Source organism: Mya arenaria, chromosome 16 (assembly GCF_026914265.1).
Source record: "Mya arenaria isolate MELC-2E11 chromosome 16, ASM2691426v1".
NCBI lineage: Eukaryota > Metazoa > Mollusca > Bivalvia > Myida > Myidae > Mya > Mya arenaria.
The window spans coordinates 8520518-8542945 of record NC_069137.1 but is presented as its reverse complement, the minus strand read 5'-3'; the positions used below and the strand labels follow the sequence as shown (position 1 = coordinate 8542945).

The 22428-nt window shown below is 36.3% G+C and overlaps 1 protein-coding gene across 2 annotated transcripts; it reads right to left on the bottom strand.

The window, feature by feature from the left end:
- Window positions 1-78: 78 nt before the first annotated feature.
- LOC128222537 (uncharacterized) lies at window positions 79-21115 on the bottom strand. Of its 2 annotated transcripts, none has more exons than XM_052931586.1 (10): window positions 21029-21115; window positions 14135-14226; window positions 12706-12876; window positions 11077-11237; window positions 10522-10589; window positions 9072-9107; window positions 8548-8644; window positions 7583-7720; window positions 2119-2245; window positions 79-437 (listed from the first exon to the last, which is right to left on the bottom strand). In XM_052931586.1, the coding sequence occupies exons 2-10, from the start codon at window positions 14218-14220 to the stop codon at window positions 353-355; spliced, it is 969 nt and encodes a 322-aa protein (XP_052787546.1). In that variant the 5' UTR covers window positions 14221-14226; window positions 21029-21115; the 3' UTR covers window positions 79-352. The 2 variants fall into 2 exon arrangements, with proteins under 2 accessions (XP_052787546.1, XP_052787545.1); XM_052931585.1 differs by lacking the exon at window positions 21029-21115 and adding an exon at window positions 14803-14868.
- Window positions 21116-22428: the final 1313 nt, after the last annotated feature.

Genomic DNA, 22428 nt, shown 5'->3' with positions numbered 1-22428 from the left:
GGTGGTTGTTGAAATACTTGTGCATGTCATAATCTCTTATTAAAGGTGTATTTTTGCAACACTTACATTCCCATGGATTTGTCAATACTTTGACAATGTCATTTACAAACTGGCTACCTGTTGGGCCACAGATAGCTTTTTGTTTGCTTGTTACGGCATTAAACTGTAATACCGCTTTTTTGCCCAGATTAAGCATCTTTGGATGACAGCAATCTAGAAATACAATTACTTTTGTCACATGTTTAAGACAATTGAATTTCTGTTCAAGCTCACTGTCTTTCAGCGTATGGGCGTCTAATTGAAATCCTTTATCCCCATGATGACCCGAATAAACTAATACGATGGTGGTGATCTATGGAGTATCAATCTTGCTGAACGCTTTCTCCAATTGTTCACCGTACGTTGTAGTAGATTTCTTCACTGTGAATACATTGTCCCTGGAAAAGAAATATGTGCGTCAAAGGATTCAAAATTTGGATTATATATGAAGTTAATTTTGAATAAAATACTGAATTATGCAAGAAGTAACTCAATCGTATCACTATACCCGTTTGCGACCACTCTTAACGTGTCTTTACTAACTACAGTTATTCTTTCCGGCACGTGAATCACCTTACCTTCACTGGATGCCGTTGAGGCAGTTTTAAGATTATGACCATTTGAAGAGTGAGGATAGAATGTGTTAAGACCATGACCTTTGACTCTATGACCCCAAAATCCATAGGAGTCATCAGCTGGTCACCAAAAATCTAAATGCCAAGTTTGAGGGCTATTGGTGCAGGCATTGACAATTTATCACACATACAATTGTTTTTCATTCAAGGTCACTGTTACCTTGACCTTTGACCCAAAATGACCCATAAAATCATACGGGATCATCTACAGGTCAGACACAACTCCAAGTCAGGTTCGAGGGCCATGGGTGCAGGCAATGTCGAGTTATTACTCGAAACATTTTCGCATTAAAGGTCACTGTGAACTTTACCTTTCCCCCAATGACTCCTAAAATCAATATGAGTCATTTTCTGGTCAGGCCCAACTTTTATGTCAAGTTTGATGATCATAGGTTCAGTCATTGTTGAGATATCACTGGGAGAAGATTTGTTAACCTTTTTGCGATAAAGGTTACTGTGACCTTGACCTTGGCCCGATAACCCCAATGTTAAGAGTGGTCATCCTGGTCAAGCACAACCTTCATGTCAAGTTTGATGACCATCAAAGGAATTGTCGAATTTGCTTTCAAGATCACTTTGACCTTGACCTTTGACCCCTAAAATCAAAAGGGGTCATCTACTGGTCAGTCCCAACCTCCAAGTCAAGTTTGAGGGCCATGGGTGCAGGCATTTTTGAGTTATCACACGGACACCATTTTTACCATTTAAGGTCACTGTGACCATGATCTTTGGCCCGATGATCCCCAATATCAATAGGGGTCATCTATTGATCAGGCCCAACCTCCATTCCAAGAATGACGGCTATGGGTGCAGGCATTGTCGAGTTATCACTCGGACATCATTTAACCATTCAAGGTCACTGTGACCTTTACCTTTGGCCCGATGATCCCCTAATACAGTAGGGGTCATCTGCTGTACAGACCTAACTTCCATATTAAGTTTGATGACTATAGGTCTAGGCATTGTTGTGTCATCACTCGGACAAGCTTTAACATTATTTTACCATTAAAGGTCAGTGTGACCTTGACCTTTTACCCGATAAGCCATAAAACCAATTGAAGTCATCTACTGGTCAGGCCCAACCTTCATGTCAAGTTTGATGACTTATGTCCAGGAATTGTTGAGGTATCAGTCGGACAATCTTTGGTCTACCGAAGGACCGACCGACCGACCGGCCGACATACCGACCGACATGTGCAAAGCAATATACCCCTCTTCTTTGAAAGGGGGCATTATTAATGTTTGACGTGATATTTTGCTACATTGTCCCTGGACAATTAAAAGAAAGTAACAGTTGATGAAGACATTTTCATGTAAAACAGTGACGTGGATTAATACACTCTTGAAACAAGCAAGCGATACCGAGTACACGCCATACCTATACTTCTAACTTGAATACCATTCGATGAAATAAACGTTGTATATTGAAAAGAATGAAACATACTTTACACCCATCAAAATTGCTTTTGTAATGACTCTATCTTTCAGCTTTTCTATATCGTCTTCAAAACGTTTTGTTATGTCCTCCTTCTTATCTGTGCCCGCTATGAAAATGGCACCCCAACGATCACCTAAAATATCCATAACAAGAGCTGTCACAGTATGTGACGAATGCCCCCGAATGTGACATTGACCTACGAACAAGGTCAGTACATGAAAAGTTGATCTTGCCTTTACGTGTCAAATACATATGGCAAGTTATTTTAAATTGCCTCTGAACATAAAAAATACCACCCATACTTGACAACCTACACTGTTATGTCCTTATATTCAGAATTCCCTTGTGAATTAACACTTAGTGTATCTTTCACCTTAGAGGTAGGGACACGGGTCTTGCACACGACACGTCGTCTTCGTATGTGGAACACATGTTGCAAGTGATTTTAAAATCTGTCCATACAAGGGAAAGTAACAGCCCTGACACGACAACCTATACTTTATGTCCTTATATGCAGCACTCCATTGTGAATAAACACTATGTGTGACCTTGACCTTTGAGGTAGGGACACGGGTCTTGCACGCGACACGTCGTCTTGGTATGTGGAACACATGTAGCAAGTTATTTTAAAATCTGTCCATACAAGAGAAAGTTACAGCCCGGACACGACAACCTATACTCTATGTCATTATATGCAGCTCTCCATTGTGAATAAACACTAAGTGTGACCTTGACCTTTAAGGTAGGGACACGGGTCTTGCACGCGACACGTCGTCTTGGTATGTGGAACACATGTGGCAAGTTATTTTAAAATCTGTCCATACAAGAGAAAGTTACAGCCCGGACACGACAACCTATACTCTATGTCCTTATATGCAGCACTCCATTGTGAATAAACACTAAGTGTGACCTTGACCTTTGAGGTAGGGACACGGGTCTTGCACGCGACACGTCGTCTTGGTATGTGGAACACATGTGGCAAGTTATTTTAAAATCTGTCCATACAAGGGAAAGTTACAGCCCGGACACGACAACCTATACTCTATGTCCTTATATGCAGCACTCCATTGTGAATAAACACTAAGTGTGACCTTGACCTTTGAGGTAGGGACACGGGTCTTGCACGCGACACGTCGTCTTGGTATGTGGAACACATGTGGCAAGTTATTTTAAAATCTGTCCATACAAGAGAAAGTTACAGCCGGGACACGACAACCTATACTCTATGTCCTTATATGCAGCACTCCATTGTGAATAAACACTAAGTGTGACCTTGACCTTTTAGGTAGGGACACGGGTTTTGCACGCGACACGGAGTCTTGGTATGTGGAACACATTTGGCAAGTTATTTTTAAATCTGTCCATACAAGGGAAAGTTACAGCCCGGACATGACAACCTATACTCTATGTCCTTATATGCAGCACTCCATTGTGAATAAACACTAAGTGTGACCTTGACCTTTGAGGTAGGGACATGGGTCTTGCACGCGACACGTCGTCTTGGTATTTGGAACACATGTGGCAAGTTATTTTAAAATCTGTCCATACAAGGGAAAGTTACAGCCCGGACACGACAACCTATACTCTATGTCCTTATATGCAGCACTCCATTGTGAATAAACACTAAGTGTGACCTTGACCTTTAAGGTAGGGACACGGGTCTTACACGCGACTCGTCGTCTTGGTATGTGAAACACATGTGGCAAGTTATTTTAAAATCTGTCCATACAAGGGAAAGTTACAGCCCGGACACGACAACCTATACTCTATGTAAATGTGACCTTGACCTTTGAGGTAGGGACATGGGTCTTGCACGCGACACGTCGTCTTGGTATGTGGTACACATGTGGCAAGTTATTTTAAAATCTGTCCATACAAGAGAAAGTTACAGCCCGGACACGACAACCTATACTCTATGTCCTTATATGCAGCACTCCATTGTGAATAAACACTAAGTGTGACCTTGACCTTTGAGGTAGGGATACGAGTCTTGCACGCCACACGTCGTCTTGGTATGTGGAACACATGTGGCAAGTTATTTCAAAATATGTCCATACAAGGGAAAGTTACAGAGCCGGACGGACGGACGGACGGACGGACGGTGCGATTTTAATATGCCCACCTTCGGGGGCATAAAAATCCTTAGTGCTAGGCAATATTAAGGCAATGACAATATCATCAACACAACGGAAGGCTAACAATCAACGTTCAACGAATTTATACTTAAATGTCCAGAACATTTAAATTTTGGTCAAAATTTAACAAATTGGGTCAAATTTTTCTATAATGATATCAATGGTGTTATTATAAAAAAAAATGGTTTTCTCTCTGCAAAGTTTCAAATTGGGCGCGGCGTCAGACAAGGCTTCCCCCTATCTTCTATATTTATTGAACTACTATCTAATACAATACAGAAAAATAAACTTATTGAAGGAATACTACTTTATAACAATGAAAACAAACAATCTCTTTTTGCTGACGATGCTACATATATTAATGATGGATCCCAAACATCTTCGAAACTTTGATAAAAACAATAGATAACTTTAGAAATATATCTGGCCTAAAATTAATTTAACAAAATCTACAATCTTAAGAGTCGGGAGTTTAAAATCATCATGTATTGCATACTTAGATGGTTATCAATTTCAAAACGACAGTCAGGAAGCCGAAACACTTGGAATCGTTTTTAACAAGAGCAATAGCAATGTGATTCAAAATAATCTCGTTCCAAAGCTACAAAGTTTCAAAAATTGTCTCAAAAGTTGGCATTAGCGCTTCCAAAACTTATCTATCTAATGACAGTTTTACCTTCACCACCTAAATACATCCTTGATGACATTAACACGTCTATTTTTAAGTTCATTTGGGACAATAAACCCGACAAGATAAAAAGGAAAGTACTTATGAACGATTTTAAAGATGGTGGCCTTAGTGTTCCAAATATTGGTATGTTAAATAAATTGATCAAAGTGTCATGGGTGAAGTGACTACTTGATAAAACAAATAGGCATCAATACAAAACTTTTTATAATGACGCTTTACATAAATTTGGAAGCAGGTTGGTTTTCGAAAGTAATCTCGTCAAAGATACAATAAACATCATTGCACAGAAATATAAATTATTAGCTGAAGTACTCTTATCATGGTTGAAATAAGCACATCTATTAAAATCAATAGTTCAAGTAAAATAATACTATGGAATAACTCCGACATAAAGGTAAATGAACAAAGTGTTTACTATCACAAATGGTATGAAAAAAGTAAGATAAAACATAAATTGAAAACCCTTAAAGCAAACTATGGAAAAGAAGATAAATGGAATCAAATTTTAGGAACAGATTTTGAGACAATTATGTGGAATAAAATATTTACATTGCCATTAACATGCACCATTGATTCAACAATAAGAACCTTCCAGTACAAATTCATTTATAGACTAATACCAACGAACAGATACCTATATCAATGCAAGCTCACAAACTCCAGCTTGCCAATTCTGTTCAGAATATATAGAGACGATGGAACATCTTTTTGGGGAATATAGATTTGTTCAAAATTTGTGGAACAATCTTAATAACCTATTCTTGTCAATAAATATCCCATTAAGTCTAAATATTAACACCATAAGCTTTGGATTTTTTTTCAAAAATCAAATATTATTCGTCTTATTCATTTCTTGATTGTGCTATCAAATATGTTATATACTTTATGAAGCTTAGAGATATTACTTTTAACTTTTACGGCTTTCAAAAACTACATAGGTTTGCGATACAAAATCGAACATGAAATTGACAAACTAACAGTCCACGAGCAAAAATGGCATGTATTAAAATAAAAATTACTTTTAAGCAACACCCTCTTGTATAGTCATTTTTTTATTTCTACTTATTTCGTGGTTTATAAATTTACTTACTTTATTTACTTGTCAATATTTATTTTTTTCTAGTTAAAAATTGATCTCTGCTTTTTGTGTCTTTTCTTTCTTTTTTATCATTTTGTTTAACAATATAAAAATGTCTATTTTTTCTGTATCGACACCATTCTCACTTCTTAAAAAAACATTACATGATGAACACCATATGTTATACATTACGTATGTATGTGATCAATTGTGTTGTGTAATGTGGAATATTTAATAATAAACAAAAATCAACGTTCGATGCAGCGGAAAGGTTATCACTATCCAAGGGGGGTCTACTTTATAGTTATCAAGCCAAAGCAAATACCATCAAAGCGTAAGGGGTGGCTACTATACAGTGATCAAGCCAAAGAAAATGTCATCAACGCGTAAGGGAGGCCACTATACTGTGATCAAGCCAAAGCAAATGTCATCAACACGTGAGGGAGGCCACTATACAGTGATCAAGCCAAAGCAAATGTCATCAACACGTGAGGGAGGCCACTATACAGTGATCAAGCCAAAGCAAATGTCATCAACACGTGAGTGAAGTCACTATACAGTGATCTCGCCAAAGCAAATGTCATCAACACGTGAGGGAGGCCACTATACAGTGGTGAAGCAAAGGCCAATAGCATCAACATGTAAGAAGAGGCTACTGTACAGTAATCACGACAATAACAACGACACAAACACGTAATCGGAAACTGCTATACAGTTATCATGGCAATGTTCAAATACCTCACACGTAATAGTGGTTATTATACAGTGATCACGGCAATGTCAATGCTACCAGGACGTAAAGAAAGGCTACAATACAGTGATCAACGCAATGCCAATGCTACCAGGACGTAAAGAGAGATTACAATACAGTGATCATGGCAATGTCAATGCTACCAGGATGTAAAGGGAGGCTACAATACAGTGATCAAAGAAATGTCAATGCTACCAGGACGTAAAGAGAGGCTACAATACAGTGATCAAGGCAATGCCAATGTTACCAAGACGTAAATGGAGGCTACAATACAGTGATCAATGCAATGTCAATGGTACCAGGACGTAAAGGGAGGCTACAATACAGTGCTCAAGGCAATGCCAATGTAACAAACACGTCAGCGGAAATTACTCTACAGTATCATGGCAAAGTGTATGTAGTGCACACGTAAGGTATTGATACTATACAGTGATCATTGCACATCAAATGTTACTTTGATGAGAGTGGTAGCTACTATACATTGATGAAGCCAATATCAACATGTAAGGAAGGCTACTTCAGGGTGATCGTTGCAAAGTCAATTTGTATCAGGATACTTGTTCAGTTAGCATCTCCTTTAAAAGTTTACGTTAAGAATGACTTTAAGAACCAGGTAAAACTTTTACAAAATACATGCTTTACCAGTTTTAACGATTGCTGAACAAACTTTTGGTTGGTTTTATCTGTGAAGCTTGATGTGATAATATCATCAGATCGATAGTCAGCAATTCTGGTCTGGTTTTCAAAAGTGAGGATCAGGCGTTACAGTTTAATGGGTATGAAATACATGTTTATACTCTCTGAAATTTGCTCACCGACCGGGGACCGTATTTTGTCTTCATCACACGAGTGGCACTTGACTGGATTGTATCGCCAGTTCCACAAACAACCAACGCATATATGTATTTTGGAAACACAGAATCGATCATGTGTTAGCTTGGCGAAAGTCTTCTCTGAAATAAATAGTATAAAAACGTGTATGAGTTTCTTTATTCGTTTTCCCGCTTACATGTGATATACATATGCATCACTCAATAAAGAAAATATGTTGTCATAAAATGTGTACGTTACTATTTACTACCATGTATTATACGTTACTTTTTTGTTTGCTGGTTATTGACCGACCATGTAAAGTACGTTACTTAATGTTTCTATTCGTATTAACACACCGGTTATACAACGTTACTTTCTTTTTTTCTTTTCTTGATATCAACTAGCCATGTAAAACACGTAATTTAATTTTAATTTGCTGATTAATTATCAACAATCCGTTGAAAAGCTTTACTTTTTTGTTTAGTAACTATTGATCATCCATATCAAATTCGTTACTATCTTTTCTTGGTTTGCTAGTTATCCATGTATAATACGTAAGAAGAATCCCTCATTTCGGTACGCGGTATTAAGGAGTTTTGTTAATGTAGTACTCATAATTTTGGTAGGTTGTATGCGGTACGCAGAACCTCACCAGTTTTTTTATGCGCAGACTTTCAACAACAATTAATTTTACTTGACACGCAGTATCTCGGGAAATCAATTAAGGTGTAATTGAGACTCATTTGGGATTGGAATATACTCTCTCTGTTCCATTCAGCTTTATTAATTACCTCCTTTTAAACTATTTTCCTTAGAATAGTCAATTTATCGAAATATTGCGGTCGGTTTTACAAAAAAAAATCAACTCTTTTAAAGGCTGGTCACAAGTCGCCAAATGCATGGAAAATGTGCCGTAATTTAGAATATAACCCTTAATCATGAAAAAGAAAATATAGCTATAAGATACCAGGCTTGTTTACGCAGCAAATCTCACACATTTCCTCCTTTTTTCCATCGTCTTGCGATGGTGTCCACCAGTTGATATCCTCTCCTCTAAGACCCGACTGGAAATGTATTTTAACTATATTAACGTACCTTAGATGCATCTGTTGATGACATTTTATATTTGCTGAGTGATAACATTGCTGCTGAAAAGACATGCTGTCAGTGCTTTACAATCAGAGACTTTGGATAATTATATGTAAATTAACGAAAAGATGCGGCAATCTGAAATTGATTTCTTTCTTCCAAACCGGATACAAGATAGGGTGTTTAAAATTATCAAATGACTAAACCTTAATGTTTTTTTTTTCGTTACATGTTGTTAACACTGAGTAAGTTTTATAAATGTTTACTACCTATTACAGAGTTGAGCTATTCACATGGTCGTACTACTGGATCAAGCTTTCTCTATAACCAAGCCACCGGTTCGAACCTAATATGAATAAGATGAATATCAAAGCGTCATTTGCATTTGTACAATATTCTTACCTGCAATTCTTTTTTTAAGTCTGTCATCGTATCAGCCTGAAAAAGTCAAAATAAAAACGTTCCAAATTTGTGGAACCTTGTTAATTATACATATATTCCTTTTGGACGATGTCATTTACAATTAACAAAAGCTTTGTTAGGATTTACAAAGATTAAATTTTATAAATACTTTAACGAGAGACAATCTAGAAAACAATTACCAAAATACAACAAGAGCTGTCACAGAGACAGCGCGCTCGACCATTCCGCCGCTTTTCAGTGTAAGGATTGAAAAGTTTTGGCGAAACATGCATGGATCACTGTTAGATTAGATTTCAATGCAATACATGGTGTGCTGAGATATTAACATAAATGTGGTTACATGCAAAAATTTAACCAGAATTTTTAAGTGTAATAATAAAGGGCCATTATTTGCAAAATGCAGTGAACTTACTTGGTTATTAAATTAGGTTGGGTGGTTGAATACCATTGTATAAAGTGTCAATGCAATACATTAAGTAGTTGCTGAGATATTATCCTATGTGTGCTTACATGCAAGACCTTAACAAGAATTTCTAAGTCGCATAATAAAGGGGCAACAATGATATAATATGAATGATAGAGTTATCTTACATGATTAAATAAGAAGGTTAAATGGTTGGGAGCCTGTGTGTAAAGTGTCAATGCAATACATAATGTATTCGCTGAAGTATTGACTTGAAAGTGTTAACATGCCAAACCTTAATCAGAATTTCTAAGTCGAATAAAAAAGGACAATTATTTTGCATTAAATGCAAACTAGAGTTATCTAACTAGATTGATTTAGTAGGTCGGATGGTTGAGTACCATTGTATAAGGCCTCAGTGCAATTCCTCAAGTAGTTGCTAAGATATTAACCTATGGCTCTTTACACACAAAACCTTAACCAGAATTTCTAAGTCTAATAATAAAGGGCAATTATTTGCATTAAATGCAAACTAGAGTTATCAAACTTGGTTAATTAAGTAGGTTGAATGGTTGAGTACCATTGTATAAAGTCTCATTTTCTCAATGCAATACTTCAAGTAGTTGCAGAGATATTTACCTATGTGTGCTTGCAAGCAAAGCCTTAACCAAGGGGTGACGCCGACGCCGACGCTTGGGTAAGTAGTATAGCTCTCCTTATTCTTCAAATAGTCGAGCTAAAAACTCATACTCATCAATATATGCTTATAATAAACGTTTCGATTAGTTAGCTGGAATGTTCAGGCAGTTCGATGTGGATTTAAACAAGTTTCTAAATACTCAAGCTGACACTTGTCCGAACCCTTATCTAAAACCACCCTACTTTTTCAACATTTGCTCTTGAACTTCTCGTTCTATGTTTGTTGAGTAAATTGAATTGTAGAAATGCTTACGGACAGGGAGCTATATTTTGTATCATCAAATATTCAGAGAAAATGAGGGATCGGTGTGAGGACTTTATATTTACCCTTTGTATATGTGCAAGAACATCTGATGCGGCTTTCTTCCTATTTTGTTGAAGGGCTTCCTGTACCACTACAAATTAAGCAAAACGTATTCAAGTAGTATTAGTAGTTATAGTAGTAGAAATAGTAAAAGTAGTAGTAGTAGTAGTAGTAATAGTATTAGTAGTAGTAAAAACAGTAGAAGTAGTAGTAGTAGTAAAAGTAGAAGTAGTTATAGCAGCAGCAGAGTAGTAGCAGCAGCAGCAGCAGCAGCAGCTGCAGCAGCAGCAGCTGCAGCAGTAGCAGCAGCAGCAGCAGCAGTAGTAGTAGTAGTAGAAGCAGTAGTAGTAGTAGTAGTATGGTAGTAGAAGTAGATGTAGAAGTAGAAGTAGTTGTAGTTTTAGTAGTAGTAGTAGTAGTAGTAGTTGTAGTTGTAGTTGTAGTTGTAGTTGTAGTTGTAGTTGTAGTAGTAGTAGTAGTAGTAGTAGTAGTAGTTCACTTTTGTCATTTCACTGATAAAACTCTTTATTTCATCAAAAAGCATAATGCATCTATATATATATATAAGCGGATCATACTTTCTTTGAAGGCTTGAACATCTTTGTTTTTGTCCTTTTGAAACTGTTCCTCCTCAACTCCTCCTTCGACCGATTTGGGTGATAAAAATAACAATCGGGCATTATTCTGCTCATCCAATAGAACGTTTTGCATGCAAATGTTGCCGTGGGAAACAGGTTTTCTGAAGAATTACATTCTTTATGGATGTATTTTGGAGAAATTCAATCGATTCTAAATGAACTTGTGACCAAGTCCGTAAACAAGATATGTTTGTCAATTATTATGCCCCCCTCAGCGCCATGTTGTCAGGATTTTTTGGACAATTAAATGAAATATGTATGGACCTCCAAAGTTTTGGTCAATGGGTGCAGGCAGTGTCAAGTTATCACACAGAAAAGCTTTTGCATTCAAGGTCACTGTGACCTTGACCTTTGACCTGATGACCCCTTAAATTAAAAGGGGCCATCTATAGGTCAGGCCCAACATTCTAGTCAAGTTTGATGATCATAGGTCCAGGCTTTGTTGAGATATCACTTGGAGAAGCTTTGTTAACTTTTTCGTGTTAAAAGTCACTGTAACCTTGACCTTTACCCAAATGAAACCGAAAATCAAGAGGGGTAATCTATTGGTCAGGCCCAACCTTCATTTCAACTTGATGACCATAGGTCCAGGAATTGTCGAATTTTGCCTTCAAGGCCACTGTGACCTTGACATTTGACCTGATGACCACCCCCTAAAAAAATAGGGTTCATCAACTGGTCAGGCCCAACCTACAAGTGAAGTTTAAGGGTCATTGGTGCAGGCACGGTTAAGTTTTCACTTGTACATTTTTTTTATCATTCATGGTAAATGTGACCTTGACCTTTGACCAAATGACCCTCAAAATCAAAGGGTGTCATCTACTAGTCAGGCCTACCTCCATGTCAAGTTTGAGGGCCATGGGTGTAGGCATTGTCGAGTTATCACTCGGACAATTTTTATCATTTAAGGTCAATGAGACCTTGACCCTTGGCCTGATGATCCCAAAAATCAATAGGGGTCATCAACTAGTCAAACCCAACCTCCAAAGGTAAGATTGAGGGTCATTGGTACAGGCATTGTCAAATAACCAATTGGAGAACAATTTATCATTCAAGGTCACTGTGACCTTGCCCTTTGACCTGCATTCTTGATTTATCACTCGGACAAGCTTTCAAATCCTTTCACCATTTGAGGTCACTGTGACCTTGACCTTTGACCCGATGACCCTTAAAATCATTTGTTGAGTAATCACTTGGACAAGCTTTGGTCTACCGACCGACCGACATGTGCAGAGCAATATACCCCTCTTCTTCGAAGGGGGGGGGGGGCATAATAATTGCCACAATCTTGTATGATGGTTGTCTACTTCTAGACAACTATATGTCGCATACAATTATTTTCAAAAAAGATGTGGTATTGTATAACCTAGCTTACATTTTCTTCTCTGGATATAAATATAAATCCCAAATAGACAAAGTGATGAGACCTACTTCTGTATGTTAGATAAGACTACATTAAGATTATATAATTTAATGCATTTTAGTACATATAGTCAGTTATACTTTTGTACAGTATAAACACGCTCTTAAATATTCCAAAAATGTTAAATGCATATGTGTATCACAGACCTTTCACATTTTGGTGGCTGATGAAGATATTCAATGGCCCGGCATATTTGGTAAAGTATTCGTAACTTATTCTTCCATTGTAACGTTTGCGGTTTTTCCGTTTCTCTTTCTTTCTGTATAACTGTATCCAAGGTCCCTTTTCCGAAGTATGGCGCGACGAAGTTAACAGTCCTAACAATAACAAATATATATGTTTGGGTTTAATTGTAAAGTCTTTGAATTACTTCTGAAGCGTTAATGCTATTCTTTACAATTTATCTCTTTCTTTTTTGGACATAGAACTTGTCAAGTTCTCAAGTTTTAAAACTATGTACCACTTATAAACCCGTTCCATTTCCCCTTACGATAGCAGATATGTGTATTCGTAAATTTTAAAAATCAGTAAAATCAATATAATAGATAAAGACATTTGACACAACTTGGTGCTCCGCATTGCTATACCAACACAAAATTCGTGATACAACTAATGGATGCAGTGAGCGTATTATCAAATTATAAACAAGTAATGTATGTTTATCATTGTTCCTCCAATAACTACTGATTTGACTGGGGTTTTTTATGACAGTTTGTTCCAAAAGATAGCATAAAGTATTAACCATTTATTTAGAAGCCACTTTTGGGACCAAGTACAAGATACAATATAGCAAATAATGCTGTTCATTTATGTAGAAGGCCACTTTTGGGACGATGTGCAAGATACAATATAGCAAATATTACTGTTCATTTATGTAGAAGGCCACTTTTGGGACGATTTACAAGATAAAGTATAATAAATATTACTGTTCATTTATGTAGCAGGCCAGTTTGGGGACGATTTACAAGTATAACAAATATTACTGTTCATTTCTGTAGTAGGCCACTTGGGGAACAATTGCGTAATGTAGAATTATCTGTTCCAGGTTATTCTGAAACACATATACATCGCTATTGTTAAGTTATGTAACATGTATCAAATACTAGTTCAGATATTCCTTTACTACAAATACTAAATAAGCATTTATATCACAAGACCAAACAGATAGTGAGACAAATGCAGGGAACGATTTGAAGCCATCTCAGTGAGATTTAAATTCATTTCATATAGTGCATGTGTTGTATTGGTTTGTGAATATTTTAATTCACAATTGCGAAAACAAATCCAAACTGAGTAAACATCAGAATTAAATTTCAATTTCGTCTTTTATACATTTATCGTTTTCTGTTGAATGGCGGCAATTCTGAAAAAGTGAATCTCCTTAATACTGTGTGGTATAAAATGATTAACTCATACCAAGCAAGGGATACCACTTTCAGCTAGAGTAGCGGCTTGCTTAAGTCGGGCAAAATTCAAACTATACGACTACACTGTACAAAAACCTTTAAATTAACATATTTCTATATTCATAGTAAACAATACTTCATCGTCAAAGTTTAGTTAAAATGATGATACCTCAATTTCTTCCTCAGAGAGATCCCCCGCCCAAGGTTTTTCAACCGTACGTATAACAAGACGTGTGTCGTACAAAGGGACATCATCTCGTGCTGTACAGAAAGACATGCCAATAAATATTAATACGCGTATCTATTATTGAGAAGGCAAACTCTACAGCAGTTCATGTAAAACAGTATGCTGTAATGATTTTGATATAACGTAAGAAGCTAAGAGCAGTTGGATGATATTTCCATTTCACTCGAGCATAACTTAGTGCACTAAATACGTACTGTGTTTATTTAGTAAGTGTGTTACTATGTTTTCCTAATGCGCGCGTCTCTTTTTCTATTAAATGCGTGAATACTTTATCTACACAATGCATGAATACCTTTAAGTATCTTATACATGCGTAGCTTTGTCTACTGAATGCATGAGTAACAATGCCAACTCTATTCAATGCATGGGCAGCTTTGTCTACCTCATGCGTGTGTAATGTAGTCTATTTAACGCGCGGCAATATTGTCTATTTAATGCGCGGGTAAATTCATGTATTATTGGTGACTTGTTTTGGTAAAGAACTGTTCCATGATGTTAATAACATGCCAAACAATAAACATGTACATCCCCCTGATAATTTACAAATAAAAACAAGAACTTGTTCACTTAACTCTACTGTGTCTACTTACAAACAAGCGTTGTTTCATTTCCCTGTTGTGCGTTGTCATTTGTTGCTTTGACAGGCCGGCATAGTAATTTCAGCTATTAACAGTCCTAACAATAACAAATATATATGTTTGGGTTTAATTGTAAAGTCTTTGAATTACTTCTGAAGCGTTAATGCTATTCTTTACAATCTAACTCTCTTTATTTTGACATAGAACTTGTCAAATTCTCAAGTTTGAAAACTATGTACCACTTATAACCCCGTTTCATTTACCCGTAAAATAGCAGATATGCGTATTCGTGAGTTTTGAAATCAGTAAAATCAATATAATGAACAAAGACATTTGACACAACTTGGTGCTCCGCATTGCTATACCAACACAAAATTCGTGATACCACTAATGGATGCAGTGAGCGTATTATCAAATTATAAACTAGTAATGTATGTTTTTCATTGTTCCTCTAATGACTCCGGATTTGACTGTTTTTTTATGACATTTTCGTCCAAATATTTTAAAGATAGCATATAGTGTTAACAATTTATGTAGTAGGCCAATTGGGGAACGATTAACAAGATATAGTATAGCAAATTATTTTTGTTCATTTCTGTAGTAGGCCACTTGGAGAACTATTTACAAGATAAAGTATAGCAAATATTACTGTTCATTACTGTAGTAGGCCGCTTGAGGAACAATTTACAAGATAAAGTATAGCAAATATCACTGTTCATTTCTGTAGTAGGCCGCTTGGGGAACAATTTACAAGATAAAGTATAGCACATGGTACTGTTCATTTCTGTAGTAGGCCGCTTGGGGAACAATTTACAAGATAAAGTATAGCAAATATCACTGTTCATTTCTGTAGTAGGCCGCTTGGGGAACAATTTACAAGATAAAGTATAGCAAATATCACTGTTCATTTCTGTAGTAGGCCGCTTGGGGAACAATTTACAAGATAAAGTATAGCAAATATCACTGTTCATTTCTGTAGTAGGCCACTTGGGGAACTATTTACAAGATAAAGTATAGCAAATTTCAATGTTTATTTCTGTAGTAAGCCACTTGGGGAACTATACGCACGCATGTACACACACACGCACGCACGCACACGTACATGCACATGTTTACACACACACACTTAACCACGAACACTAACACACGCACGCACGCAAACACACACAAGCACGAACGCACGCACTCACGAACGCACGCACGCACGCACACACGCATGCTCACACAGACGCAAAGACGCATACACGCACGCGCACACACACGCACACACAGTCCAGAAACAACAACCAAATATTCGTATTGTTAGTGTACACTCATAAGGATTCCAATGTTATGGATGCAAGCTAATTGCGCCAATACTATAATGCTGATAACGACGGAGTGAGTATCTCAATTGTGGATTGTACACACCATTTATCCATTAATCTAAATTATCTCTTAATTTATCTATATATATATATATATATATATATATATAGTATATAGGTGTGTCCAAATAGTTTAACATGATTATTACATAACTCTTTTAAACACTAATTATTCTCAAAATCAAAGACATTCTTGTTCCTTAAATAACCTCAACACAGCGTTCTACTTCAAGAGGATCAGATGTGCAACACCCAACATTCGATACTAAGATAGAAGTCAACAGGTTCGGCTGGTATGCTAACTCAACCCTTAGTATTGTATTGAATTTCATGATTGAGAAAGAATAGTTTGCCATATGGTGTACGCCAAAACGTGGCCAGCAACTGTGTAATTATTATTGTTCCACTGATTCGTTTTGCTTTTTCATGAACAATATACTGTATATTAACTTTATCTCTCAACTGCAAATGTTACACATAGATACACGTTGAAGGTCATGTACAAAAAGCTAAGGGTTAAAATGCGTGTTCATTTAGCTTCATGCTGAGGTACACATGCAACAGATATACGTACAAGTAAGTGAACAAGTAACTGTTAAAGGATTCATGTGCAAGAATTCTAACTTTGAAGTCCATGTACAAGAATTTTAACTTTGAAGTCCATGTACAAATATTTTAACTTTGAAGTTCATGTACAAAAAAATAAATCTTGAATCTCATGTTCAAGAAAGTACACTTTGAAGTTCATATACAAGAAGCTACACGTTGAAGTTCATGTACAAGAATTTAAACCTTGAAGTTCATGTACAAGAAGTTACACTTTGAAGATCATTAAGAAGAAGTTACACTTTGAAGTACATGTACAAGACGCTACACGTTAAAGTACATGAACAAGTAGCTACACGTTAAAAATCATGTGCAATATGTTACACTTTTAAGTTCATGTACAAGAAGCTACACGTTGAAGTACATTTACAAGTAGCTACACGTTGAAGTTCATGTAAAAGAAATTACACTTTGAAGTATGTGTACACGTAGCTACACGTTAAAATACACGTAGCAACATTTACAGATAATGTACAAGTAGTTACACGTAGAAGTACATGTACAAGTAGTTACACGTAGAAGTACATGTACAAGTAGTTACACGTAGAAGTTCATGTACAAGAAGCTACACGTAGAAGTTCATGTACAAGTAGCTACAAGTTGAAGTTAATGGACAAGAAGCTACACGTTGAAGTTCATGGACAAGAAGCTACACGTTGAAGTCCATGTACAAGAATCTACACGTTGAAGTTTATATACAAGACGCTACCCGTTGAAGCTTATGTACAAACAGCCAAACGTTGAATTACATGAACATCTAGCAATACTTTGAAGCACATATACACGTAGCTATACGATTCATTCCATGTACACTTAGCTAAACGATTGAGTTCATATACATGTAGCTAAACGATTGAGTTCATGTACACGTAGCTAAACGATTGAGTTCATGTACACGTAGCTAAACGATTGAGTTCATTTACACGTAGCTAAACGATTGAGTTCATGTACACGAAGCTACACGTTCAAGTCCAGGTAGATGTAGCTCACGTTAAAGATAACGTAAACGTTAGTTTACGTCTGAGTTCATGTACACGTAGCTACAAGTTGAAGTCCATGTACATCTATTTATACGTTTGAGTTCATGTACAAGTAGCTATAAGCTTGAGTTCATGTACAAGTAGCTATTAGTTTGAGTTCATGTACAAGTAGCTATAAGTTTGAGTTCATGTACTAGTAGCTATAAGTTTGAGTTCATGCAAACTTAGCTATACGTTGAAGTACATGTACACCTATTTATACGTTTGAGTTCATGTACAAGTAGCTATACGTTTGAGTTCATGTACAAGTAGCTATATGTTTGAGTTCATGTAAACTTAGCGACACGTTGAAGTATATGTACACGTAGCTACACGTTTAAGTACATGTACACGTAGCTACACGTTGAAGTACATGTACACGTACCTACACGTTGAAGTACATGTACACGTAGCTACACGTTGAAGTACATGTACACGCAGCTACACGTTGAAGTACATGTACACGTAGCTACACGTTGAAGTACATGTACAAGTAGTTACACGTAGAAGTACATGTACACGTAACTATACGTTTGAGTTCATGTAAATGTAGCTATACGTTTGAGGTCATGTACACATAGCTACACGTTGAAATACATGGACACGTAGCGAAACGTTTAAGTACAAGTACAAGTTTTTACACGTTGAAGCTCATGTACACGTAGCTACACGTTAATGTACATGTAAACGTAGCTACACATTGAAGTACATGTACACGTAGCTATACGTTGAATTTAATGTACACGTAGCAACAAGTTCATGTACCTGTAGTCACAAGTTGAACTTCATGTACAAGTAAGTAAACTGTCATGTATATTTAAACATATCTTAACAATGGACAACATGTACAGAAAGTGTCAAAGTGAAAGTAGTTAAACACTAAATTACATGTTTATGTTGCTATATCTTAAAGTATATGTTCGATTTAGTAAGCGTTTAAGTTTATTTTAACGCGTAACTTTAGCAACATTATCAAGAGGTTAAAGTTGAAGTACAAATCTCTTAACACTGAAGTTCATGTACATGTCGCTTAACAATGAAGTACATGTACACGTAGCCAAACGTTTAAATGTTTATGAAAGTAGAAACACGTTGAAGTTCATGTTAATGTAGATACAGGTTTAAGTACACGTACAGGTAACTACACGTTAAAGTATATGTAAAAAGTTAATCAAAGTGTACGAGTAGCTGCATGTTGAAGTACGTGTACAAGTGGCTACACAATGTTGTAAAACGAACTACACAAATAATTATGTGTATGTACACGTACACGTATCTACATGTTAAAGTACGTGTACAGGCATTTTCACATTTAAGTAGGTAACAAGTAGCTAAACGTTGCAATACATGTATCAGAAGCTACACGTTGAAGTACGCGTACAAGCATATACACGTTGCAGGAAGTTCATATACAAGTAGCTACATGTTGAAGTACGCGTACAAGCATATACACGTTACAGGAAGTTCATATACAAGTAGCTACATGTTGAAGTACGCGTACAAGCATATACACGTTGAAGAAAGTTCATATACAAGTAGCTACATGTTGAAGTACGCGTACAAGCATATACACGTTACAGGAAGTTCATATACAAGTAGCTACATGTTGAAGTACGCGTACAAGCATATACACGTTGCAGGAAGTTCATATACAAGTAGCTACATGTTGAAGTACGCGTACAAGCATATACACGTTACAGGAAGTTCATATACAAGTAGCTACATGTTGAAGTACGTTTACTAGTAGCTACACGTTGACGTACGTTTACTAGTAGCTACACGTTAAATAACATATACGTTGAAGTACATGCAGAAGAAGCGACAGGTTGAAGTACGTGAACGAGTTTGTTAAACTTTGAAGTACGCGTACAATCATATACACGTTGAAGAAATTCCATGTACAAGTAGCTACATGATACAGTACGTGTTTAAGTAGTGACATGTTGATGTACTTTTACTAGTAGCTACACGTTGAAGTATGTGTACAATAAGCTACACGTTGAACTTTGTGTTTAAGTAGTTACACGTTGAAGTTGATTTCCAAATATAATTATTCCAAAAGAACATAACTTTTACATCATGTCTTAATTAGAAGATCTAATAATGAGTTCGAACTAGTTGTCCATTTTGTTCTCGAGTTCTGCCATTTAATAAGAAACCTTGTAAAGACAGGGAATTATGAATAATAAACTTATGTCGTGTTTTTTATTACATAAAAGCTGTTTATAACGCACCTATAATAACGCGGAGGTATCAGACAACATTGAAATATTCAAAATCAATGGTCCGTAAATTATGATCATAATTCACGGACCATTTATTTTGAATATTTCAATGCGTGTCATATAAAGAAGATATTTGTACTTTCGAAACAAGGAAAATTGAAGCCTCCATGTTTTTAAACTTTGAATAAAATATCGTTACAAATGCTCTTTTCATCGAAAATGTACTATATAAACTACATTTAGAAAACTAAGGGCAGATACCAGACGAATAGCAGATTGTAATATATGTTATGGAATGTTCTTATACGTCTATTCCCCAAGCAGAACTTTTGAAAAAGTGTAATCTTACGGTTGTAAGTGGACGTGCACAATAATTTCGAGTGATCCCATAATCCGACGCATTGTATTAAGATGTAATACAGATGTAATATGTAGATGTAGATGTAAAGGCCATGATGATTGTATTATGTTTATATTTTGGAAAAATATTTATATTTATCAATTTATAAATCTGTATTTAATTAATTTATTTAATTATTTATTTATTTATTTATTTATTTATTTATTTATTTATTTATTTATTTATTTATTTATTTATTTATTTATTTATTTATTTATTTATTTATTTAATTATTTATTTATTTATTTATTTATTTATTTATTTATTTATTTATTTATTTATTTATTTATTTATTTATTTATTAATGCATGTATTTGCTCATTAATATATGCAATACACTTATCGTCGTATAAGCCAGATTCATTTACTCGTTTATTCTTCGAAAGAGTCCTCTTACAGACATAAGAAACTGCTAAGCTAGGACGAACACCAATATTATCCTCGGTTTCGCCATGATTGATATTCGCCCTAGCGAAACGGCCTGTATGTATTACATAAATCGTGACGTTCCACAACGATGAGCATCCATATACCTGTGTCAAAATCGTACAAGATAAATAAAGTGATTACACTTATTTATAAAACATAATTATGATTATTGATAAAATCAATTTAACGTACTTGTACCCGTCAAGATATGCCCGGATAACCGTTCACAAATGTCAGTACTGATCTCGTGGAGTCCTTTTCGAAGATCCTCGATGCTGTGCTAACCCTAAACAGGAGCAATTATAAAATATGCGGCACTCGATACTCGGCAATATCCAACTAGTTTGGCTAGTATGATGTTTCACCCCGAGTTATGCCTCATGATTATGGCATACAGTTTGCCGAAATATTAAGGTAAAAAGGGATAAAACTACTTGTTATCAACATTTGTCTCTTGATTGGTTTGGTTCACCTTGAAGTACTTGTACACGTAGCTACACTTTGAAGTCCTGGTTAACGTAGATACACCTTGAAGTAATTGTACAGGTAGCTACACCTAGAAGGCCTGGTTAACGTAGCTACATCATGAAGTAATTGTACACGTAGCTACACCTTGAAGTAATTATACACTGAGCTACACCTTGAAGTAATTGTACAGGTAGCTACACTTAGAAGGCCTGGTTAACGTAGCTACATCATGAAGTATTTGTACACGTAGCTACACTTAGAAGGCCTGGTTAACGTAGCTACACTTAGAAGGCCTGGTTAACGTAGCTACACTTTGAAGTAATTGTACAGGTAGCTACACTTTGAAGGCCTGGTTAACGTAGCTACATCTTGAAGTAATTGTACACGTAGCTACACTTTGAAGGCCATGTTAACGTAGCTACACCTTGAAGTAATTGTACACTGAGCTACACCTTGAAGTAATTGCACAGGGAGCTACACCTTGAGGTAATTATACACGGAGCTACTCCTTGAAGTAATTGTACACGTAGCTTCACTTGGAAGGCCTGGTTAACGTAGCTACATCATGAAGTATTTGTACACGTAGCTACACTTTGAAGGCCATGTCAACGTAGCTACACCTTGAAGTAATTGTACACGGAGCTACACTTAGAAGGCCTGGTTAACGTACCTACATATTGACGTAATTGTATACGTAGCTACACTTTGAAGGCCTGGTGAACGTAGCTACATCATGAAGTATTTGTACACGTAGCTACACTTTGAAGGCCATGTTAACGTAGCTACACCTTGAAGTAATTGTACACGGAGCTACACCTTTAAGTAATTGCACAGGGAGCTACACCTTGAGGTAATTATACACGGAGCTACACCTTGAAGTAATTGTACACGTAGCTTCACTTTGAAGGCCATGTTAACGTAGCTACACCTTGAAGTAATTGTACACGGAGCTACACTTTGAAGGCCATGTTAACGTAGCTACACCTTGAAGTAATTGTACACGGAGCTAAACTTTGAAGGCCATGTTAACGTAGCTACACCTTGAAGTAATTGTACAGGGAGCTACACCTTGAAGTCCATGTTAACGTAGTTACATCTTAAAGAAATTGTACACGTAGCTACAC